The sequence below is a fragment of the Poecilia reticulata genome, chromosome 20 (genome assembly GCF_904066995.2).
Source record: "Poecilia reticulata chromosome 20, P_reticulata-male-v2, whole genome shotgun sequence".
NCBI lineage: Eukaryota > Metazoa > Chordata > Actinopteri > Cyprinodontiformes > Poeciliidae > Poecilia > Poecilia reticulata.
Window position 1 is genome coordinate 19,384,905 of NC_088849.1, and position 25,898 is coordinate 19,410,802.

The 25,898-nt window shown below is 39.1% G+C and overlaps 1 protein-coding gene across 7 annotated transcripts in view; it reads right to left on the bottom strand.

Moving 5' to 3' along the window:
- The window catches only part of asap1b (ArfGAP with SH3 domain, ankyrin repeat and PH domain 1b), a 65,393-nt gene that overhangs the window by 6,804 nt on the left and 32,691 nt on the right, over nt 1–25,898 (bottom strand). For 2 of the 7 annotated variants that reach the window (XM_081601748.1, XM_081601746.1), the window contains exons 7-23: nt 23,430–23,515; nt 21,795–21,870; nt 20,570–20,656; nt 18,383–18,483; nt 18,221–18,290; nt 15,885–15,972; nt 15,222–15,270; nt 11,383–11,549; nt 9,057–9,190; nt 8,627–8,718; nt 8,370–8,556; nt 6,923–7,008; nt 6,453–6,568; nt 6,288–6,355; nt 5,002–5,109; nt 3,253–3,481; nt 132–200 (exon numbers count right to left, since the gene is read on the bottom strand). In XM_081601748.1, coding sequence (XP_081457874.1) covers nt 132–200; nt 3,253–3,481; nt 5,002–5,109; nt 6,288–6,355; nt 6,453–6,568; nt 6,923–7,008; nt 8,370–8,556; nt 8,627–8,718; nt 9,057–9,190; nt 11,383–11,549; nt 15,222–15,270; nt 15,885–15,972; nt 18,221–18,290; nt 18,383–18,483; nt 20,570–20,656; nt 21,795–21,870; nt 23,430–23,515 — 1,813 coding nt within the window. Of the gene's footprint in view, nt 1–131; nt 201–3,252; nt 3,482–5,001; nt 5,110–6,287; nt 6,356–6,452; nt 6,569–6,922; nt 7,009–8,369; nt 8,557–8,626; nt 8,719–9,056; nt 9,191–11,382; nt 11,550–15,221; nt 15,271–15,884; nt 15,973–18,220; nt 18,291–18,382; nt 18,484–20,153; nt 20,163–20,569; nt 20,657–21,794; nt 21,871–23,429; nt 23,516–25,898 lie in introns of all 7 variants that reach the window. The other 5 variants (XM_008396644.3, XM_008396646.3, XM_017301862.2 and 2 more) reach the window with 3 other exon arrangements.

Genomic DNA, 25,898 nt, shown 5'->3' on the forward strand with positions numbered 1-25,898 from the left:
AAAAAATAACATAGGCAAGCAGTAATAGCGAGCCTACATGGTTCAGCCACCAAACTGCACATCTGAGCTGTAAAGAAGGAAACAAACCAAAGGGATAAAAAGGAGGGAAGAACTTAAACCAAGATATTCACTGATGTATGGTCGGGTGCCAGCCAGAGTGGCGTAGTGCGAATGAGAGCCAAGGAATGCCAAGTGTGGAGCTGAAAGAATAGAGAAACAAAAAAAGAGAAAGAAAAACAGAGCGGAGATGAGGAGTGTGGGAGAGAATCTCTGAGCGAGTCGGCCTTTATGAAGAGCTGCTCCCACACACACACACGCTGGAAAATAAGATGAAACCTTATCAGTGACAAGCAAAGCAAAAAGAGAAGAGAAAATGGCGAACAAGCTGAAGAGTTAGCGGGTTAATCTGTGGATGTTGCTTACTGTCTCAAAGATCGACTTTATCTATCTAACATTGCCCTACAACAACAAACTGCAGCTATTCATTAAAATCAGCTTCAGAGAGCAAAAAAAAAAAAAACAACTGAACCTTTGAGCTGTTACGCAAACTTTTTCACATATTGTCAACCACATACTTTAACTCATTTCATTGGAATATTATATAACAAAGGAACTTCTAAACAGACTTTGGAGGAGCTGCAGAAATCCACATTTTCTGTAGGAAACCCACCAAATCCAACTTTTTCACAGCAATCTCAATGGTTCAACTCTGATATTTTCACCCCCCAAAAAAAATCCAAATTGTGCCACAAAGGTACGCATCCAATTGTTTTCAAAGCGTCTCCAGTCTGACATAAACTCAACATTTATGTCATTGATGAGTCATGTGTCATAATTATTCACCAGAAGAAGCCAGACGTGGTAAATCAGGACATAAACAGTGGCTGAAAAGCATGCCTCTAAAATTATGAATGAAGTTTAAATCACAATCAGACCACTCTTGGCTCTGACTTCACATCCAAACAGATTTCTCTACAGACTGAGATTTAATGGGATGGTTTGGCCTAGTCAAATTCCAGAATAAAATCCAGTTAAAATTTTGTGACAATCTGTCTGAGTTTGAGCTAGAATGGGCAAAAGCCTTTAAATATGCTTCTACAGAAAAGACTCAAGGGGCTGAATGAAAATTTCTGACAATTTTTAAAAAGTCATATTCACAATTATAGCCTACTCATAGGTTGATACTGGTAAATTATAACAATAATAATAATAAAAAATCATAAAAAAGTGAAGTTTGTGACAAAATGTGGAAAAGTTCAATTGGTGTGGGTATCTTTTTCAAGCCTACAAACCAACAGAGTTCATTTCCTTTCCCAATTAACAGCAGAAACAGGCACAGAGTTGTAAATAAATGGACAGAAATGTCTTCAGTTAGAGACCAGTTTACGTGACAAAGAGGTCAGTTGAAGGCTGGGACGTCCACCGTGAGACGGCCAACTCTGATTAGATTTCAGGCCAACATAAGCAGCACAGTTCAGCTCTTTATTAGATTTGAACAAATTCACACTTCAACAGGCTGAGCTGAGTTCAACTCCAGATGTTTTGGGAACACAAGAAAAAATGTATTCTTATTTTGAGATTACATTACTGATTTTAACAATTACAAACACTAGTATTCTTTATGACTTCACAGATATACTTGTTCTTTTCCATTTTCCAACTTAGCCTAAGCATCAGATCATAAAGTCTCACCCTGACATTTTTCTGAAAGCTAAAAAGTTAATATTTCTTCCGTTATTGGAAATAACTGAGGTGCTATTTAGTTTAAATTCAACTTAATAACTCAGACATTTATCCAGTCAACAATGGCTACAGATGCAAAAAGAAATCAGCTCAAAATCTTTCAGCCTTTTTAGTCCTCATCAGTGACTTCCTGGTCTGAAACTCAATAATACTTCCTGATTAGTGAACAAACCACATACTAATGCTACTGGCTCAAGCTAACAGCTAAACTCTTTACTGTGGAAGTTGTTACTGAGTGAAAAATACACAATGTTAGTACATGCGGGAAGTTTTAAATGAAGTCGAGAGAGAAGATAACAGGAAGGCCACACAGAGTAAAGCAAAGGTAGTAATGCTAACTGGGCTAATTGTGCTAATTGTAATATACAGTTAAAAACAGATGTTTACATACAGTGAATAAAAGACACTGTATGAAGTGAGATATTGGCTGACATAAGTAGGAGTCAGCAAAAATAAACAAGGTGTTGCTGTAAATAAAAAAAAACTGGTGTGGGAAAGAAAACTCTTCAAAAAGAAACAGAAGAGCTATAATGAAATTCTTGACAACTGTATTAACTGCAGCTTGAAGCTTAAATGTCTGTTTTGCTCTGCAGCTGACGCTGGAATAACAACAGATTAAACGGCTTATGCAGCATTTTGTGATGCTTTTGACACTGATGATGTTGTGACAGAGGGAAGAGTGTTATTTTTAATTGCAATACTGCAGAGACGGCACAACAACCATAATTGGACAAGGTGTGTTTCCAGCGTCCCTTTCTTTAACACAATCATCACCTGCCTTCTCCTGAGGCTGCGTTTTCCTCCAAGTTTACTTTATAAGTAATCCTAATGACACCTGATTTCCGCCCTCTGATCTGTGTGCTGACAGACTGCATACCACTGCAGGGTGTGTGTGTGTGTGTGTACGTGTGTGTGTGTGGAGACTGAGCAAAGTGGAAACTTCCCACTAACCTGCTGCTAATTCTCTCTTGATAATGAACCATATATGTACAGATTTTCTCTACAGTAATAACACACACTGCAAAAACACAAAGTCTATATTTTGGTGAAGTTACTAGTGTAAATACTTTAGTAGAATTGAAATAAGACAAAAGTAACTTGCAAGTAAATTTATAGGACATAGTAGCTTGTTTTTAGTGAATAATTCCTTAATATTGATGAAAAAAGTTCTTGTTTCACTCCCTCGATTATTTCACAAGCAAAACTAGAACTTTGTCATCAATATTAAGGAATTATTTCTTAAAACAAGCTCCTATATCTTGCTAAAAAAGTTACTTGTCGGTTTTGTCTTATTTCAATTGTTCTGAGATATTTGGACTATAAACTTGACCAAAAACACTTGGTAAGATTTTGAGTTTTTTCAGTGCACAGCCTTTTATGCCTCCTTGGATTAGAAGCTCACATTTGCATCGATATCTGCAGGATCCTGAATTTGAATTTCAAAAAGCAGATAAACTCAGAAACCCGGCTGGAATAACAGCGGACGCTCTCGGAGCAGGCATGTCTGACCTTTGCCCTGGTTCCTGGGCGGCAGCGGCGGCCCGTCGGCCACAGGGGAGGAGCTGAGGTCGGTGGAGGCGCTGTACATCTGGTTGGTGAAGGCGCTGTAGGAGAGCCGCTGCTGCTTGTCCCTCTGGCTGATGAAGCCCGGCAGGGAGAGCTTGTCGTGGGGGGACAGGCTGGAGGAGTGGCAGAAGCTCTGCGGCCTGGGAGAGCGGTCCTTCTTGATGGGACTGGGCTGGAGAGGGACCCGGACAAAGACACAGATCAGTCTCAAAATGACTTCCTGAACATAAAAACCTGGAAAACTGAGGCATTAAGAACAAGAAAATAAAATATATCTTCTCTGTCAGTTGTCCCCTGAACAAGTTGACTGCTTCTTGTATGCAGAGGAGTAAGTTTTCCTAAGTTGCTGTTGAATCCTGGGAGACTATATTATCGTATTTTCCGCACTATAAGGCACACCAGATTATAAGGCGCACCTTCAATGAATGGCCTATTTTAAAACTTTTTTCATATATAAGGTGCACCGCATTATAAGGCTATAGACGCCTCAGTTTGGGTTGCCAATTTGTTCCGTACTCTATTATTACACATCCACATTTGTAAAGAAGTGGTCCCCGAGTACTTTATATAGTTGTCTGCCCCAGTCATTGTTTCACTCACGGTGTTGCGATATTGTGCCCAACTGCTTTCTGGGTAACACAGACCAACCGACACACTGCAGTCGCAGTCTCTGTCTCTCTACCTCCGCCCCCCCTGGCTTTAAATGTATTATCAAAATTTAATAACAAACCAGCGTTCTGACAACTATCCCAGCATGCGCCGTGCACTTCTTCTACGGGGAAAATGAAGTCGGCGGCTGCTTACCGCAGTTGCTAGACCTGTTGTGGCTCAATATTGGTCCATATATAAGGCGCACCGGATTATAAGGCGCACTGTCGGCTTTTGAAAAAATTGAAGGTTTTTAGGTGCGCCTTATAGTGCGGAAAATACGGTAACTACTTTCTGCTTAAAAAGGAAAACAAACAGATAATTTCTGGCATTCTAATTGGTTGGAGTGTGGCTTGCCCAGAACACCATCCCTGCAAGAACCACAACTGTGTACATATTTATATCTAGTGCTTACAAACTTAGGCAGTTTGATTAATCTGATTAAATGTTTTAATCGGCTGACAGCATTAAATTAAGACCCCCGCAATTTATCTAAAAATTGTACATCGACACAACAATACCCTTTCTAACGCCACATCAGATCGTTTTTTGAAACAAGACTTAACTCTCAGTGCGGAAAGAAACGCAGCTTCGTTGTCCATCGCTGTTGTTTGCGCTTGTGCGTCAGATTTATGGCCGTACCAGAAACACAACACAAAGGTTCCTGCTCAATACCTTTTTTATTATTATTATAATTATTTTTGTATTTAGAAAGATAGATTTCCATCACATTCATTAATTACAACTTTACTCATTTAAGGTCGTACATGAGGATGGAAGCAGAAAGTCCAAGTGAGCAAAAATGTGAAGCACACCACCTGAAATAATACAATACCACGAGAACAAAAACACTCAATACTTTTTATATGTACAAAAGAAAAATGCGAATAATTGTGTGAACATTTCTAATGCATTAAAATCTATTTAATTAGTTAATTTAAATTAAGGCAGCAAAGGCCTGGCTTTGATTTTTATGCTTCCATTTTTAAATTTAGTTTCTTAAAACCAGGAGACGTGGAGACATGAACACCGTGTCGCCATCACCTTGTCGTCCAGGTCGTCGTCGCTCTCGTCCATCTCCTCCAGTCTGAGGCTCCACTCGTACTCCACATGGATGTGAGGATTGAACTTCCCCTCTGCAGCCTGGACAAGCTGAATCAGAGAAAAAAAGCACAAAAACACACAAATCAACATCTAAAATTATGCTTTATGAAAAACCCTACCTTTCGTGTCCGAGTTAGATCTGCAAAAGTATTTACGCATATTTAACTTCTTTATATTTACTGAATTTAGTGGCATTTTGTGAAAAACCAACACAAAGTAAAGCATAACTGAGAAGACTTCAAGGGTCTTGGTCTTATTGTTTGCTTATATTTCTGTCTGGCAAAAGGAAACGATTAAACCACTTTCCTTTAGAACCAGTTAGAGCTTGATGAGCTGGGTTGCAACAAGTGGAAACAAACAAAAACAGTTCTAAACATTTTATTCCGCAACTAAAAATTTGTATCCAGCTACAGAACTTCCTGTTTCTGCAATTGCAGCTGCAAATCTTTTACCATGTGTGTTAATGTACATACCGAAAATGTTAAAGTAAAGCCACAGCATGATACTTTCATCACCATGTTTTAGGATGAAGATATCTACAGTTGCAGAACTAATACTAGGGATGTTAAAATAAAAGGGGCTCAATACAAATGCATGCCACACTTTTCAGCTGTATATTTGTGAATCAATCAACCAATCAAGTTTATATGTATCGCATATTTCAGCAACAAGGCAGTTCAAAGTTCTTCACATCATAAAAACACAAAAATCAACAAAAAGTGCCGTCATTACACATCACAATGTTGATTAATGTTTAGTGTTGTGAAATTTTTTAAATTTCTTTGTCCAATTCACAATCAAGCACTATTTTGTGTTGGTAAAACACAAAATACATTGAAGTTTGCTGCAACTAGGCAAAATAAGGGTGTTTGAACATTTTTGTATGTCTAAAAAAATTTATGTAAAATGTATTTTAAATTCTACATACAGTGGGTACGAAACAGTCTGCTCATATTTGCATTAATAACAAGCACATTAACATTTTCTTCCACTCTGTTGTCCCAGTTGCCTGAGGCTCAACACAGACTCAACACTGCCATCTAGTGTTCTGTCTAAACACCTCCATTTCTCCTCAGCATCAATCCTATCTGGTTTGTTTTAAGCTCCAAAAATCTCTAACTTAACCAAACTGATGTTTATGTTTTTAGTGTGTTTTCATGGCTTTAACCGGAGGGTTTATTTTTGTATTTTCTCCTCCGACATCCATCGTTTCCAGCTGCACTTACTGCCTCCTCGCACTGAGTGTTCCTCAGTTGCCTGGCAACATCCAGGGCCGTCTCTCCGTTCTGATTGGCTGAGAAAAGGGAAAGAGGCAAAAAAAAAAGAAGAAAATGATTAACACTTTGAGGCTGATGCGCGCGCACAGACGGCAGAGGATGAGCGTGACTCACCGATGTCGGTGGCCGGCTTGCCTCTCAGGAGCAACTTGAGGCACTCGGGCTTTTCGTAGATGCAGCAGTAATGCAGGGCGGTGTTCCCCCACTCGGTCTGCTTATCCAGGTTACCACTGCAGGAAAAACCACTCTGATTCATCACTTTTTGCGTCTGTGACATGTAATTACGCAACATTTTAAGAAATTACATTTAATAAGTGAGGTTATTATTTAAAGCTTTATCTGTGGTGGATAAGCAATTGGAAAAAGGGAATAAATTAAAGCAGAGAGCAAGAGCTTGACCCATTTCTTTTTGCCTTGTGGGAATCTGAGCAGAGCAGCACTAAGCCTACCTCTGCTCGTCAGCTATATATATATATAGATATATATATAAAGAGACTAATACAATTTGCTTCTGCAGACAAGTTTTCCTTCTCTTGCAGATATAGAGTGCTAATCCACACATGTGTGGATTAGTTTTTCGCTACCTGTTCTGCACAAGGAAGTCCACCAGATGCAGTGAGGTCTGGTCGGCGGTCCGGACGGCGTAGTGCAGAGCTGTCTCTCCAGCTTCCTGCAGGGGGCCATCAAACACAACAGAGCCACACTGAGGCAACATCCATTCTGTATTCTGGGGTGTGTGTGTGTGTGTGTGTGTGTGTGTGTGTGTGTGTGTGTGTGTGTGTGTGTGTGTGTGTGTGTGTGTGTGTGTGTGTGTGTGTGTGTGCGGTGTGTGTGTGAGAGGTTGTTTGAGGATTTAAACAAACTGCAGTAAACAAAATGGCTCCGAAAAATAGCAATTCTGCATTGTTAAAGCTGAGTTTTTGTAAATTTTGCTTCTAAAAAAGATTTTAAATTCACAAACAGGGATGGAAATATGAGAAAATAATTACTGCATCCACCTTTGAAAAGGTCAAAGGATGGACTAGCCTCTTTATGTCGCGCAAAGCCGGGGTTTGGATGTCACTTTGCGGCAATCGGAGTTACTGACAGCAGCAGATCAGATAGTGGTGACTCAGACTTCACAGTGCAGACGACAGCAGCAGCAGCAGCAGCTCCCTTCGTCACCAAATCACATCCTCTCTCATCCTTGTTACTCTGCTACACCGTCGCACACCTAATTTTTTAATCAGAGGAACTACCGTGTTGGCATTGTAAAACCCTGACCCATTTACGTCGGATTAAATCTGATCATGCGTGCCGTCTCCACCGCCCGTTATTTAACTTTTATTAAACGCCTGAAGAGGCGCCGCAAACGGAGAGCAAACTGCAGGAAAAGGGCAGTGCGGCAAAATAAATAAAAGACGAAAAGAATAGACACAAGAGCACATGTGTCGCCATTTAAGGGACTCAGGAATCGGCACAGATGTTGCAGATCTAAGTGGCAGCGGTTTGCTGGCTAGCAGCACCTGCTGTGGTAAAGTCTGTAAGATGACTCAGACTTTTTCCAGTCGCTTAAAATATCTTATTGTTGGGTTTTTCAAGTCGCTTAATGATGAAACCCTCTAGATCTGTGGACTGCTGGGAGTTTTAAGTGGTTATATTACATATGTTTGTGCATTTCTATGATTTACAATAAGCCTATCTTGGTTCTATAATACATAATCTGCATGCTTAAGATGCTTTCTTTGGTATTTTTGGATGAACCTAGTTAAATACAACACTTGAGTCTACTTTAACTTTTAATGACTGAATAATTCATATGTCTGGATCAGCTGGCTTAAACAAACATTTCTCTACAGAAGGAAAATAAAAGTTAATCGTCATTTTAAATTAAATGCGTTCATTTCCAGAGCACGCCTTTCAGCTTGATCTAGGATTTAAGAAAGCAAAATGGAACGAAAAATAAAAACATGGCTGTGCAGAAACATTTGTCTTCTTGTACCAACAGGACTCTCCGGACACGCTCAGTAGTGACGCAGCGGTCCCACTTACCGGTCCCGCCTCCGGCAGCGGCTCCATCAGCTCCACCCCCTCGGCGTAGACCTGGATGAGAGCCAGCAGGTCCCGGGTCTGGATAGCCTCAAACAACTCGATCATCTTGGCCGCCGCCGACGTGCACGTCTTCTTCGCGTACTTGTGGTCCACGTACTTGGCATTGATGAACTCCTTCCTCACCGTCCTGAGGACAAAGTCGAGTTTCTCAAGAAGGTTTTCTGTGAAGGAGACGCCCGATTGGAGGAAGTACTTACATGTCGCTTGAGGGGTTTGGCTTCGGAGAAGGGGAGGGAAGGTTGCCCTCCATGATTTCATTGAAACTACTGTTTCCTACATTCTTGGCCAACTGAGAGAAAGACAGAAACATGCAGTCAGATCAGGTTATTACAATTCACAAGCTGTAATTAATATGGATGGATGGATGGATGGATGGATGGATGGATGGATGGATGGATGGATGGATGGATGGATGGATGGATGGATGGATGGATGGATGGATGGATGGATGGATGGATGGATGGATGGATGGATGGATGGATGGATGGATGGATGGATGGATGGATGGATGGATGGATGGATGGATGGATGGATGGAGTAAGGGTCTTATATTAGTCTTTTATTAGTAAAACGCAGCATGGCCCACAGATGAACATAAATCAATAATCAATGGTTACTGAGCCTCACCAACAGCTCTGAGGTCCCCAGCTTGTCCAGCTCCATGGACTGGATGCGGGAGATGTGGACGCCCATCTCACGGTGGATCCCAGAGCATTCGATGCAGGTCAGGATCCCCAGGTTGGTGGACAGCCACTTCGGCTCTGCAATGACCAGAGATCAATACGTCCGTCAGACCGAGCAGTGACAACAATTCACTGCAGAATTTGAAACGAGTTGACAGAAAATAATGAGTAATCCAAACCTAACATACACCAACTCCAAACTGAGGCCTTCACTGTCTGACTAAAATAACAGCAGGAGTTGATTTGACAGCTTGATTAATACACACACTTCTCCTCTCACGGTATTTATGTTGCGCAACAATTCAACAGAGGAGTGGTTTCTAAATCTGGATACTAACACAGCAAGCAGACACCTAACATGATCACCAGGAAACGTGATTGAAGAAAAAGAGTTGTTTTTCTTATTCCCCCTTTGGCCAGTCTATAAAAGGATGAAAAACTACGAAAAAACAACAAATATTTCCACAGTCAAACATTTAAAACGGACGGATGAACCTCGTTTATTCCAGCTGTTCATTTTGTCATAACAGATAAAAACCGGTTTTAGAAACGGATGAAGTTTCATTGATCTCTGCCGCCACCAGATGTTTGTTCAACTGGTAACTAAGCAACATTTAAACCCTCAACCAGAAACATCTGGTCTCACAAATTAAAAAGAACAGCATCAGTGAACCACTAACCCGAGTAAGCATCACTATGTCAGCTATAACTCAATCATCTCCCAACTCTGTGATTCAGTGAAAACAGCAGAATAAGCTCAAAAACAAACGAGTCGACCAGATAAACACGACGACCAGATGCCAGCTGGTGTTGAGCACGATGAGTGAATAACTGCAGGGTGACCTCTGACGCTGCAAAGCACACACAGGAAGAGGAGCAGGATCTCAGCTTCAATGACTTTCTTCTCTACCCAAGGTAGCGCGATGCTAAGAGGAGAAAAGCAACACTAGCGGTTGAATCTAATTAAGAAAACGAGACATCTGCAACCCATTTATAACCAAATCTGGGCGTATCGATGGATGCAGCAACAAGAGCAGAGACGCGACAAATTGCCTCCCCTCCCCTCAGATTGCAGGGGTCGGCGTCGCGTGTGTGACTTATGTAACAAAGTGATGTAATGTTGTTGTTTCTCGAGCCTTGAAATGTTGCTTTTTTCTCCTTCAGAGCTTGAAATCCTGCCTTCGGTCAGTCAGAAAGCTGCTGATGGTGTGTGTGGATCTGTGTATGCAAACATGCGATTTGTGTGTTCACTGTCAGAAGCCTGAATGTCTGCAGGCCTCCAGAGTGCTAACGCTTCATGCTAACAGCTTTAGCATTCACACTCTGGTTTAGTCATTTACTCGATTACATTTACTTGAGTAACTTCTTTTTTTTTTTTTTATATTACTTTTTACTTTTACTTGAGTAATTTTATTATGAAGTATCTGTAATCTTACTTGAGTTATATTTTGGATTTTTTACCCACTGAATGAAAAACAAACATGTTTTAACCAAAAGTTCACCAGACACACACCTGCAGTTTTTATTAAAGTTTTATAAGTTTTTTACTGAAAAAACTGATTTGGGGAAAATTTTAAAAATCCAATTTAGTTACTTTTGGCATTTTGTTTCTTAAAATACCAACATATCCACTTAACTTTATATTTTGGTCCAATATATGTAATTTTTAAACATTAACTGGTCGATAATTTGATCAGCTACTCAGTACTTAAGTAGACAAAAACTTTTTTACTTTTACTTGAGTAAAATTTCCAGATTTTTTACCCACTGAATGAAAAACAAATATAGCTTAACCAAAGATTCACACCTACAGTTTTTGTTGAGGTTTTATGAGTTTTTAATAAAAGAAACTGATTTAGGAAAATTTTCTTTTGCCTAATTTTGTTATTTTTTTGTTACTTATATGAATTATTGTCATGTTTGTCCTTAAAATACAAAAAATTATATTTTTTTAAATATTAAATGACTGATAATTTCATCAGTTACTGAAGACTAGAGTAGACTTTTTACCAAATACATTTTTACTCTTACTTCTATATTGAAGTAGTGCTACTCTTACTTAAGTATAATATTTAGGTTCTCTGCTCAAGACTGCAGGGGATCTGCAGTCAGACAGAGCGAACTGTGACGCAGCAAAAGTGGCTTGTGGGTTTAAATAAAACATTTCCAGCTAACAGATCAGAGGAGGAAGCATCACTCCTCTTCTCAGGACAAGGTGAGGCTCGACTCAGCACCGTGTCTCTGTGGACAGCAGCAGCAGCAGCACAGACCTGCAGCTCCGCAGTCGCAGCAGATCTCGTTGCCTGGCATGCGCAGCACGTCTTCTATGATGGCTTTAGTCAAGTCCTCTAATCCGTCCTCCCCGCCGCTGCTCTGCTCGCCTCGGAAAGCCATGTTTAGAGCCTCCTCCTTGCTGTTGGTCAGCACGGAGATCCATCTGCAAGACGGGACAGAATTATTGTCCTGAAGAATAAAAGTTAGAACACAAACAGAAACAAATTGCATCATTTTTTATTTTGCAGTCATCTGATAAACATGGCATGTTTATATAAACGGTTCTTCATGGCTTCTATTCAGCCAGATACTCAGATCTGGAGAGTGCATGACTTCACACATTTTCCAATAAACAATAATTTTGATGTTTTGAGACAATTTTCAAGAAATGTAATGGTAATGGCACAATAATGCAATCAATAAATATCTATCACCAGGTAATTAACAGTTTTACACTTTATATTTCATATGCAAAAACCGCAACATTAGGTCTTTAGAAAATGTTATTTTTATTCATAAAATTATTTCGCTACTAAGAGAAATAAACTGATGTGCAAAAGTGAGACGTGTTGGTGGGAAGTAAAAGTAGGCAGAAATGTCATTGTAATGATCAAGTCTGGAACAAACTGAACTGATCCTTTAGGAGCATTTTCATGCTTGATTTTATGATAAATCTGAGTGGTTTATTTTAAAGAAACGGTCATCAGCAGAACAGAAAAGAAGTGAAAGCATAATCTTTGAAAAAGCTCATTTAGAGACAGGCTGTTGCATCCTGGGTGCAAAAATAAGCATGATCACAGATCCTTCCTCTTATCAGCTCTGACTTTAAAACCATCCCAACAAACTCAATGAGTTTTTACAACTCTGCTGCTATTATTTGCACAGGTTCTCACTTCTTCTTGCTTTTTTAATGCAAATCTTGAGCATTTTCCTTTCTAAATTAACCTATTCTGGTTAATTTAGTCAAAGTATGCATTTATTTTCTTATGCTACAAATTTCCCTGCTGTGGGACAATAAACTGTGTTTCTATCCCATTAAGACACCTATAAACTAAGAGGAAACAAATGAAATACACTTTCATAACCTAATCTAAACTCCCTTTGTTTAGACAACATAAAGAAAATTGGAGAAAAACTAACATTTTAAGAATAACAAAGCTATTTTAACTCTTAACTTCTGAATATGATTTTCTTGCCTCCAGTCTATTTCTGCTTGCAGGTTTATTTTTCCCTGAGAACAAGGTCAACTGACTCACAAAGAAACACCCACGCAGGACTGTGGTCACTACCCATCACTCAGACAGGAAGCACCGTAGCTCCCTTTCAAACATGCCCTGTGCACAGCGCTAACCCTTCATCGCTCACTGCACATGTATACACACAGAGCTTAAAGAGACTGACATTTGGACTCCATTTGTTACGCCTCTAAAGCTGTGAAGAGCCCCCACAGAACGGGCACAAACGGATCTGTTACATTACATGTAGATGTGTGAAGAAATGAGGCCATTTTGAGCAACAGCTGAACTAAAATGTGAAGTTTAATGTGCTTCTAATCCAGCTGAGGCATTGGGTGGGTGCACAAGCAGTGGGACAGTGGACATTTCTATCCTAGTAACATGCAGGCGCTTCATTTGGAGTTCATGACAGGAAGCAGCAGGGCATATGCATCAAAAAGGATGAACACAGTTTCACATGATCAGAAAAAAATCCCAGAAGATAAATGGGTAGCACTTTACTTAAAGAGATGTGAATAACATCTGTTATCAACATGAAGGAGTCTTTGAATCTTTATATCTGCTGTAATTTGGTAAATAATGACACTTTTAATGCAAAGTTGACACTATTAATGAACTTTAAATGCCAATTTTTTCAGAACTTTGCATTAAAAGTGTCATTATTGACCAAATAATGCAAAGTTTATGCTTTTACTGGACTTTTAGTGCAACTTTGCATTAATAAGGTGATTATTTACCGACAACAGTTGTAAATATTCAAGAAGACGCCTTCATGTTCATTTTAGCATCATGTCAATCTTATGCACACTCCTTTTAATAGTGTGCATACAATACAACTGTTCACTCAATGTTAGTAAAAACAAAACAAACTAAAGGCATTCAGTTATAAAAGTTAGAATAGATGATAATGGGTTTTCAGCCAACTCTTCTGACTTAAGTAAAAATTTGAAACGTTGAGCATAAACATGACGTAACGCCTGATATGAACATAAATGACTCTTCATGAATGTTTATGACTGTTGTCATTAATAGTAAATAATTACACTTTTGGTGAAAAGTTGCCTTACAAGTTGCATTAAAAGTGTCAACTTTGCACTGTTTGGTACATAATGACACTTAAAGTAAATTTGCATTAAAACTTGCATAAAAAGTCCATTAAAAGTGGACATTCATGAATACTCCTTTATAACAGGTGTTAAATCATGTTTATTACAGTTTCATGTCAGTCTTATGCACACCCCTTCAAATAAAGTGTTACCAAACTCCCATTTGCTACAATGTAAAAGGCATTATCTGGAAATTCACTGTAGTTTGAGGAGCATCAACTCCACTCACGTCTTTCATGCTTTGTATGGATTGAATAGAGCATGTCTATTGGGATCAAGAGAGCGGTATTCAGCTGTGAAATAAAGTCACGATCAAATACTTTTAGTGCTGCTTTTGTTTGTCACATATTGAAGGATCAACTGACCCAGAATAAGATACGACAGGCTGACTAAGCTGGTGACACAGAATCAAACGTGGAGAACTGGAGCTTTATTTACCCAACATGCCATCCGATGATGTCGACACGTGAGGCAGATGTGTCACGTGGGTAAAAAGTTTCAAAACTGTTAAGAGATCTAAACTTATTTTAATGAGATTCAACAGAAAGTGCTGGAGTGAAAGGAGCATACCGTACCACAGCGCTGCCCCTTCCCCATCTGTTTCTGAGCACTTTCAGTCAGCAAATTGACAATTGATTTCTACACCTTTGTCTCACATGGCGGTTTATTTATGTTTACAGTTTTTTTTTTATAGCTGCTGACGACAGTACGACTTCCTGTGAAGTTTAGGTGGCTATAATTAGCTTCTTCAAGAAGCAGAATGGCGAATACTAAAATATTCTGTAAAAAAAATTGCTTTAAAATCACAACGGATTAAAGTAGCAAAGTAAAATTAAAGATAATTTGTGAAACAACATTATTACACTTACAAATACTCAGGAGAGATAAAGATATTCATGTGTGAAGACCTTCACTGTTCATAAAATGCCTTAATGTGGAAACAAAAGCAACACCAGCTGCTGCCGTCAAGGTGTTTTAAAGTCAGTCGACGGTTTTAAACCATCAAGAATCTGGCAGAGCTATTGATAACATCCTCTTTATGCATAAAAACTGTTTCCAGATGCATCAGAACCTTTGCTGTTATTATTTGCTAAAACAACAGCCTCTTCTTTCACTGTATCTTCTTAAACGGTTCTGCCTTTGCCATATTTCTAACTTACAATGTAACAAAACTGTTGAGCATTTTATCTGGTTTATCTAATGAAACTAAAACCGCCCTTGATTGGTCGCATGCCTGCGACTACATCTCATTTGCATTTGCCATCTATTCGGCGCTACGGATTATTTTGAGACTGCAGCAGTAATTGAACGTAAAATGTAGCACTGAAAATGTGGTTGAAATCCTTGTAATAGTTTTATTTAACAAATAAAATGGTTCTTGTGTAAGAAAAACTCTAGATTTGACCAGTTTCTTAAAAATTGAAACTGTATGAGAAGTTGGTCAAAAACCCAAATTACCAGATGGGATTATTTTTATTTTTTTTTAATACTTACATGACAAACTCTTGTTCGTCTTCAGCTTGGAAGTGATAAGTCCGGTTATCTGCAGAGACCACAGACCAGGATGTCAAGCATGCAAATCAAATGCTTTGCATTTCGCAACACAATGAGCAGCAAGTTAAACTGTTCAGAAATGTCACATGAATCAGAGAGAAAACGTTTTGCACACATTCATTCTCCTCCCCCAGGGATTTTTCAACAAAACAGAGATAATAAAATATGTTCTTGAACAGCTGAGGAATATTCAAGATGTTTGTTTTATTGTCTATCAATGAAAATGTGGAAATTTACAATTCAAAAGCATACAGTTTGTCTCAAACTATAATTTGAATCCAAAAACTAATAATATCTGGGTTAATAATAAACATAAGTATCTATTAACCCTTTGAGTTACTGTTTAACAAAGGAAGACTTTAGTTTTTTTAAATTACTTTACAGTTAAATATTTATCATTTCAAAAAGCACTGAAACTTGAAGAAATTTATTTCACAATGAAAACAATAAATCACATATTTCTTTCTTGAAAAAGCAATGCCAGTTCAATTTTTTAAACTAATATTTATCCAGAATTTAAAGTACAAATGACTTTTTTCCTTTCTGTATGCACGTTTCTAAACGGTTTAAGCAAAAGAATTTAAGATTGTTTTTAAAACTTACGAGAAATTAGATCGAAGCATTTCCTGTCCTCAGAGCTCGGCTTCACCTGGCAGGTGAGCAGGTTGAGTTTGACAGGCTGCCTGTTGGACTGAGAACATAAAGAGAGTGAGGTTTATCCAAAGGACTGAACACGTTATAAGTTAAAATTTTATAAGTTTTGTTTTTCCAGCGCTTCTTGTTCTAGTGACTGCAATGATCCAACACGTAAAAATAAGAAATACTGCTACAGATTGCACCTGAAAAACACCACAAACTGTATTACAATAAGGGGAATTGAACAAAAACACAACATAAAAGATGAAACCTTTTATCTAAGTTATTTGCGTATTTGTTGCAAACATGTTTAAGCTCCTCTTGTAGCCTTTTTAGGACCATCTTTGCAATTTTAGCTTCAAATTATTTATAAAACTGAAGCCCGGCTCCCCCATTAAGGATCTATACTCAGTAATAACACACCTAGTTGGCACAGGCGCAGCGAGCATCGTGTCCTGCCAGCGTCCGGGCAGAGGACAGATCGGGGCACGTGCTAATGAAATGCTAACAGGCTGAGATAAGCCTTGCAGCCGAGCTGGCCTGCTGTCAACTGAAGTCACCAAGAGTTCAGATGAAGAAGAACAAATAGAGAGGTGGCAAACTGCTGTCACATTAAGATAAACGATAAGTTTAATATGTTAACCACAAGTGGGCTTCAGGAGACGTAAACATCTAGCCAACACACCAATATAAAACAAGTTCTTAAAAATGATTTTTAGGTAATTTCTTCTTTTGGACGTGTAGCGCAAATAGAGTGAGAGACAACAGCTGTCGAAAAATCGTTAGAATCATTATACAAAGACAAATCTAACCCCTTCATGCTGTGTTACAGATGCTAAACAATCCAAGCTTAACAAAACCAACAACTCAGTTCAACACTAAAACTAACAATGCAAACTAATTATAATACGCAGATGAGCTGTAGCATCTGGTATCAAAGAGTAACTTTCATATGATGGCAGCAAAATGTCAGAATAGAGTAAATTATAAACTTGTTTTCATAAGAAAATAAAAATAATAATTGTATATCTCACTGAATTCACAGATTATGGTAATAACAACAGATTTAGTGGCTGCAGTTATCTCTGTGTAAATGTTCAACAGGACAAGATGCTTTCCAATATTTAGTAGTTTTGTTTAACATAAAAACATTTCAGGAAGTATTACTGTCTCACTGTAACCAAAATTCTTTCAACATCTAATGACAGAAAACAAATGACAGTTTTTTCACTCTTTTAGCTTTTAGCTACTTTTCCTCATACTGTTATCTAGGTTTCCTCCTGCTGTTAGCTAGGTTAGGGATGCTTCTCTTTACTGTTGCATACATTTCCCAGGTGTTTCCCTGCTGCTAGCTGTGATAGCAAGTTTCATTTGTGCTTATTTATTGTATTTCTTTAGTTGCTGAAACTTGCAGATTAAAAGGCAGGCAATTTAAAGCAGAAAACTAATTCTCTAAAAGTGTAGGTGATAAAATTTAAAAAATGGTAAATGTGTGAACCAGCTCTACAAGAGTTGCTGCTGCTAGAAAATAAACAGGCAAACTAAAATCTGTGAAACTTTTTATGATTCAGTTGCTTGCAGCCACAAGGAACTGAATCATAATTGTTGAAGTTTATTTTAATAACAATACTGAAATGTCAAATATGTGATTCATGCTGATGTTAGTGTAAGGCATCGCAAAAATTTATCAATGTTTTTAAACTCTTTCACAAAGGGCCACAGGGAAGAGTGTTAGAAAAATAAAAACAGTAAGTACTGTTACTGGATTTATAAACTACTCTTTTTCAACGATAATCTTTTTCACCACTTGGAAAAAAAGTCATTCACAAAACCAAAGCATGTAAAATAACTAAACTAGATGTTAGTTATTTTAACAGGTTTATGAAGCCACTCAGGACTGTGAATTAAATGAACCCCTCGTGTGATTTAATTTATTTTAATATTTTTGCAAAAAAATTTAAAAATAAATAAATATTCCCCTGCATCCTAAATGGAAGAGGAAAAACCAGGCTGATCTGCACAAGAGTGAGGTCGGCACTCAAGATGTGCCAGCTTAAACAGTACGCACACACTCCATCAGGGATGAGTCACCGCGGTGCAGCAGGAGGAGGGGGGAACAGGGAGAGGGGCAGTTTCCATGGCAACCTATCTATGTCAATCCGACTCTGCCAGCCTCCAGATTGGAAAAGCCCAACACACCCTCTCCCTGCACAATGTTCTGCTTTTGATCCACACAGTCACTCCTGAGGGGTTAGGAGAGTTCATACGTCTGCGTTCGGGTGCGTGTGTGTGCGTGGACTCACTGTGGCATGAGAGATGGTGAGGATGCCTCCCTTCACCGAGCACTGCCTCCTCTGCCACACCTTCCTCAGCCTGAGAAAGGATGTCCCATTAAGAGAGGGCTGTCATTCTCCGTCTGTCCGTTAAATTTTAATGGTGCAAGCCCAGCGGTGTTCGCAGCTTACCCGTCACTCTTCTTCAGCAGGTAGCCTTTCTTCTCACTACCAAACTCTTTGTTTCCCTGCAGCTGGTGCATGCTGTAGCCACCCTGCTTACTCTGAGAGTCCTGTGTTGAGCCATGCAAAACATATCCACGAGATTGAAGTGTAAAGATAAACACTTTTAGGGAATTATTTTTGACCAAAACATGCAATGAGGACCCAGACACACTATAGACACGTTGCATGTTTTTGTTTATATCTGGAAATTTTGCGCTGCAGATCGGTAAGAACCATTATGTGGACAAAATGAAACCTGGAGATGTAGGTATTATCAATTTAGTGCGGCAAAGGGGAAAAACAACGCAGAAAAACCACCGAACAACAACTCAAAGCTGCTCTTTTTGCCTGCTCTGCGCTAGCTGCGCTACACACAGACCCGTTGCCGTAGCAACTGACTCACAACAGCTCAAATAGTGTGTCATGATTCAACACCAAAACGTTAAGTGAAACAAAACAGTCAGATAAGTCAAAGCACAGGACGTATTACTCCTGACTTTGGTAGCTGTAATGTAACTGAAACATTTTGACAGGGCGCCACGAACCACACAAAGTTGCTAAAACATCATTAAGCATGTTACGACCGGCGTCGTAAAGTTGATTATAAATAATGAGTCCGCAGGTGCCCGTCCCTGATTGGTTCTAAGAAGACGACGGAGATGTCCCATTGGCTGCATTCCGGAGATGACGGACATAAAAGCTGCTGACGCGGACTTCCTGTGTTCCATCCTCGACTCATCTCCACCGGCCACACCCCTTTCCTTTGTTCATCTGTGTTAGAGTTCTGGAGTGTAGGAGTGAGCTGCCGTTTATGTTTCCTCAGTTTTTTCATGTTTTTCTTAGTTAGGAAGGTAAGTTTTTGTCCTTTGGTTTATTTACTTTCGATTAGGTAAGTTTCTGTTACTATTTAGATAGTTTCCTTTTGTTTGTTGTTTTCGGCGATAGCTCACTCTGAAGCCAAGTACTCCATTGGTAACATCTTTATCAAAAAAATACATCATTTTAAAATAAATAATCATTGTCAACTGTTCAACTTTGTGTGTGTCAGTTGTTGAGATCAGAGGAGGATGGATCCTTCATGTTGCGACCTGGCCCCCCCTAGACTAGTCGTAACAAAGCACAACAAGAATTAATCCGTATTAATTCTCTACAGGGGGATGTTTTACTCCAGAACAATAAATAAGGCGCCCTGTTGTGTTTTCATAAAGTTAAAGACTTTTAAGTGCACCTTATAGTCCAGAAAATACGGTAGTAGGTGATTGTCTGAACGCAGCGGTGGCTAATTTAAACACCTGCGCTACCAATGATCTGTCAGAGTTGGCGTGTAGGTCACATTGTTTTCCGTTTCTGCTGAACTGAAACACCAGATTCCACATCACATCTACATGCTAAGTTGTCAAAGTCAAGCTAGCATAACCTACTTCCCCCTTGCTATTTTTTAAGCTGTTAAATGTGATATCCTTGACACTTATCTAGACAATTAGCAGCAAAGCTCTGCATTCTTTTTTCTTTTAAATCACATGGAAATGTAAGATTTAGCGCCTTATGTTGACAACTTGACAGCTAAAACCAACGTTAGTCATCGTCTGCAAATGTGACGTCACGCTGCAACGTGTCTATAACACTTCAGTGGAGGGACTTTTATAAGAAAACAGAAATAACTTTTAAAAAGGCTGCAAGTAAACAGCATGCTCTGCAACACCCCTGCACAGTCAAACCACAGCATGCTCAGACTTACTCTTCTAGACTTGATTCCAGACAAGCAGAAAGCAGTAAAAAGGAGGAGATAGAAGGGAGAGGGGTGAAAAATCTGGCTTAAGTGAAGGTAGTGGCTGTGAAGAAGTGCACTCTTCAGCTAAAGCTTGAAAACCTGCAGAAGGTGTGACTCAAGCAACTGCTCATACATGATTTCGTGCATTTGAGTGGATCAAATGTGTGGAAACAGGCAGTGTTAGTTTTTATGTGAAAGTGTGACAGTGAGGCCCTGAACTGGGCACCAGTTTGGTGCAGCGCTGGGCACCCGCTGGCCAGAGCGAGAGGAAGCGTGTGGCGAGACCAAAGGCTGAATCGGAGCGGCTGTGGCTGCTTTTAAAGCCGGTCCGCTCTGAGTTTGGGTTAAATTTGGCCACAACGGTCCAGAAGTTACATGCATACCTCTTTCTGGTCCAACTGGAGGGAGGACTTGATCAGATCCCGCAAAGCAGTCAGCTGCTTCTTTTCCTCGTCCTGAGTTTGCTTTATCTGACAACAGAAAACACACAAATTAGAACGTCTAGTTATAGGATTCACAAACAAAACAAAACAACTGGGAATACTTTATTTGAAGAGGTGTGCAAAAGACTGGCATGGCTCATTATTTGCTAAATAATGAGATTTTTAATGTAAAGTTGCATTAAAAGTCCATTGAAAATGTCAACTTTGCATTAAAAGAATGATTAATTATCAAATGATTCCTCGTGACAGCAGTCATTAATATTATGTCAGTTTTATTCGCACCCCTTCAAATAAAGTGTTACCAACAAGCTAAACTCAACAAAGTAATAAAAGAAAATAAAATAAATGCAACATAAAAGAAGAAAACAGAATAAATTAAAATAACTTGAGAAAAAATAAAATAAAGCAAAAAAAGAATAGAAGAACAATAAACATTAGAGCTGAAACAAGTATCTGGATTAATCAATTAATCAAACAATTATAAACTACGTAATTTAGTAATCGAATAATCATTAACTGAGAAACAGACAACAGATTTAAAGCAGTAATTAACCCAAAACTGCACAAAAATATATGCATTTTACATTTAAGATTAAAACTTTCTCTTGTCTATAAATCTGTTTTTCCCAGAACTCCTTGAGTTTCAGTTTTAGCTTCGCCTGATTTAAATTCCTTTAAAAATCTCCTGTAAGGAACTTTTTGCAGTTCAGTTATTAATTATTTAATTGAAAAACATACGATCAGATTAAATCTGAACTGTATTGATGATAAATGAAGCAGAAATGGCTGAGCTTTGCACATGTTGCTACAAATGATGCAGAACTCACTAAAATATTATTGGATCTTAGGTAATAAAATGTTAAGAAAGGAATTTTATTATTTATTTGCATTTTTTATGTCTATTTTTATTATTGTAAAATATAGGCTTATGTGGTTAAATTTAAAATCTTGAGAATTTGATCATTTTTCTGTCCGATTATTCAATTAATCGTCAGAATAAATGACAGATTACTTGATTCATAAAATAATCATTAGCTGCAGCCCTAATAAGTACAAAAAATGTAAAGTTATTTAAATAAAACTACATTGAAATGAATAGAAATAAGTAAATGACTAACCCAAAATTGAATAAAACCACACATGACGGAAACAAACAAATAATTACGTTGTAGAGATCAGCCGCCAGCTTCTCGATGTACTGCTTCAGTTTATCTGCTGTCTTCAAGCCATCTTGGAAGAAACTTTACAGAAACATAAAAAGAACTTTTAGACACCGATCATCCATTAATGCAACAGCTAACGTAACACTGTGATCATTCTGGTTCTTCCATTTCTGCTCACAGGCAGAAACGGCTGCAGTTTGTGTTGACCATCAAGCTCAGCTCGCTCTTTGGCACCTTTTGGCTTCTGGTGCTGAAATCAGATCTGGTTTCGACCCTTCTCTGCAGATTTGCAGAGGCGTTAAGCACGCTCTGAAATCCATTACAGATCTGTCAGCAATACACACCTCGATGAAGTTCTGCAGCAGCAAATCACCACTAATGACTGCAACCCCTCCCTCTGCTTGGGACGAGCATCTCCCTTCCTCTTCCCATTACTTTTTCTGCCCCTTCTCGGTCGTTTGGCTCGTTTTCTCTCAATCTCTGCTCTGATGAGCCCACATCTTCCCACTCCACACAGCTTAGCTTGCAAAGTGCAACCGAATCGTGCTTGACAGCTGCTCCGTCATTGCAGCCTTGGATTTACCACTTTTGTTGCATAAATGAAGTTTATTGAAGCAAACGAGGGGTGGGAATTTATCGTATCGTTTATCATTTATCGTGATAATAAATAAAAAATTTATTCCAGTTGATGTTGTTTGAAACTCTCCAAAATTGTCCGTATTGCCGTTTTACAATTTTTTTCTAATGTTTGTTCAATGAAGGCATCAATAAATGTCAAAAATTCTGATGAAAAGCACATACTGTGTCACACTTCTAGTGTCCTAAAGAGACGTATTGCACATCGGTAGGGTTGCACCGATAAATTGCCTCAGATTTCCTTAATTTTGGGAGAGTAGTGGTCGGCCCATACTGGACTTTCTTGCAGTATTTAGCAACATTTAGCAACAAACAACTGTATTGGCCAAAATTAAAATCGGTAGGTCGGGCTTTTTTAAAGATCAGATATCAGCCGGAAAACTGCAATCCGTGCACCGTTTTTCAAAAGCAGCATTTGCATTTATGTGACTGAAAAATAAGTAATAAATAGCTGTTTTCATTATTTTTATCATGATAAATCTGTCATGATAAAACTTTAAGACCATATCGCCCTCTGCGAGTGCAAACAGGGCAGTTTCACTTTCTTTGACCACTTTCCTCAGCTCTCAGTCTGATGTCCTAACGCTCCTAATCCATCATCCCTGCAGCCTTTCTATCCGTCAAGGCCCAGGTTGAACAGATTAGCAGCGAAGTGCATTGTTTTGTCCTGGTGTTATGACAGGATACACTGTGCAACCCTGGACGAAAATCTGTCATTCTGTCACGGGTCGCTGCGAGCTGCAGCTCTGGAGAGACGAGCACCCACTTTATTTACCCAGTAAACCCCCTCGGCTGTCGCAGCGTATCTATATGACGACCTGCAAAGATTTATGACTTAAGATCTGGGAGCAACATGAGACAAAGCTGCTGCAAAGGACGGGAGAGCTAGCGCCTACTTTCTTTTCCTAGGGTGTGAAATATGACTTAATGGGTGAGAAGCAACAGAAAAACAGTAGCAGCAGGAGTCACATTTGGGTTGGGGGGATTATGGAGGCGCTTACTTGCACTGTGCGTGGTAATACTTAATCAGGTTTTGCAGGAGGTCCACTCCTTTCTTGGTCTTGATCTCGTTTACTTTGATCAGGTACTGGAAGAAAAGCAGAAATGCAGAGTTTAAATTCAGGGCATTTTTAAAAGCTTTCCAAGTCCGTATAGGAAGAATCATGTCATCAGCGCTCAGAGTTATGATTCTTGAGTCTAGGGCTGCAACTACCGGTTATTTTGTAATCAATTATTCTATTAACTGGATTTAAAAAGTTTCACTGAAGCCTTTTTATACATATTACCTAAATTCAAAATCTTCATATACTTTTGTACAGTTTTGGTTGAACTACTGCTCTGATTGTTGTTTCAGAAAATGAACTTTTTTTGAGTCTGCATACCTGATTAATTACTAAATTAATTGATGATTATTTCAACTACCAATAATCGTTCCAGCCTTATTTGTGTCAGAGTTTAGACAGAGTATTTACACGCCTCAAACTCAACCACAGTTTGTCTGGTTACAACTACAAACTAAATATTTTATAAAGATGCTATAAACCCAGCTTTAATGTACTTTATGTGACAAATCAGCACAAATTAGTGCGTTATTGTGAAATGGAAGGAAAGTTATACAATGTTTTTGTAAATGTTTGAAAGAAAAGAAACAAAGGATGTGGCATGCACTAATATTCAATTCAAAGTCTAAACCTGAATTCACAAATTACCCACCAACACGTGTTGAATCGTCACATAAACTACAAATGCTTTGCTGACAATGTTCAAGCGAGGATCAGAGTAATAAAGTGAAACTTGAATTTCACAGAAAATAGTTTTGCATCTTTAAAAGGTTGGGATTTTTAAAGAAGATCCTTCAGAGGAACTCTGAGGCCGTTTGAGGATTCAAGACAAATGTTTTCAGACAGCGCCCCCACCAAACAAACAAATGAAAGATAATCTACTGATAATCCCACAGAGAGCCAATCCACACAGATTTAAGAGTCGCCAAGAAGCTAACGACCAATTCTAACCCAGAAGAGCTTCATCTCTTTGATGAAGCTCTGTGCCGCTGCATCGTATGTTGATGCATGTGCATTCCCACACGCATGAGTAAACCTGTGCATAAGTGTGCAAGCATGCATGCATGTGCCGTCCCTTTGTCTGCCCGACGGAGCTCGACGGCTGGCAGATTATCCACATTTTTTTGTTTGAAGCGCGAGTGGGTTCGGCGTTAGTGGACAGCATCGCCGCATGTTTGTGAATCCCTTTTGTGTGAATGAGCGACGACATTCACGCTGCTGCAGAATATAATGCAGCCTGCTGAGCCCTGCCTTTCCTCACTCCTCTGCTGGCAGCGTGGGACGAAAAAAAAAAAAGGGTGAGAGAGTGAGAGCGTCGTGTAATCTGGTGATTGAGTAACGTGGAGAGAGTGTGAGAGAGCCCAGAGTGCAAGCAGCGGAGAGAAATGAGGTTAAGTGGGATGAACAGATTGTGCCACTGACTGCAGCATTCTCACAACAACAACAACAACAGCATCACAACGAGATTTCCACCATTAATGGCTGCTAATTTAGGGAAATGTCTGGGATTTATTGGCTGGAATTTCTCCACATTTACAAAAAATATATAGTCAAATATTACAACCAGAACTGTGTGAAAAAACGTCTGATGCATTAAGGATCTAATTAATAGGAAATCAGTTAGAAAAACGTTCAAATGGATTTTGGTTGTTGTATTTTATTTGCGACATATAATAAAATATCCAGTGTTGTTTACAAAATTGAAATGTATTGTTCTTTGAGGGGAAAAATGTGCATTAATGTGCCATTAGATATAGCACTTGATATTTCAAAACAACAATATTATCATTTATCGCAATAAACGATATTTGTTGGACAATTTATCATCCAACAAAATTTGTTATTGCTCACTATGCAATGCATATGTGTATGGTCAGTTAACCAATAATAATCAAGCAATTAATACGCTTAATTAAAATATTCATTTCGGATGTTTTTGTTTTATTTATGATGAATGCATGGAAGGGCTGTACAGTGGCGCAGTTGGTAGAGCTGTTGCCTTGCAGCAAGAAGGCTCTGGGTTCGATTCCCGGTCTTTCTGCATGGAGTCTGCATGTTCTCCCTGTCAGTGTTGTGGTACTCAATATCGGTCTTGGTCTCAAGACCGGTCTCGAAACCATTTTTTTGATGGTCTCGTTTCGGACTCGACCGCATTTGGTCTCGGTCTTGTCTCAGTCTCGGCGCTGAGGACTCGGCATTTTATTTCAAGACCAGTGGAGACCGCAACTGTGAAAATGTCACTAAACGTACAGCATACTAACCAGTTTATTTGTTAACATCTTTGTTTTCAGTGGATGCAAAACGCACCGATTAAAATCCAAGCAATTATGTGTTTCTGTTACTCCCCCCTCCACTCCCCATCCCCACATTTCACTCGCACGTGGTGCTCCAGGACATGCACAGTAGTTT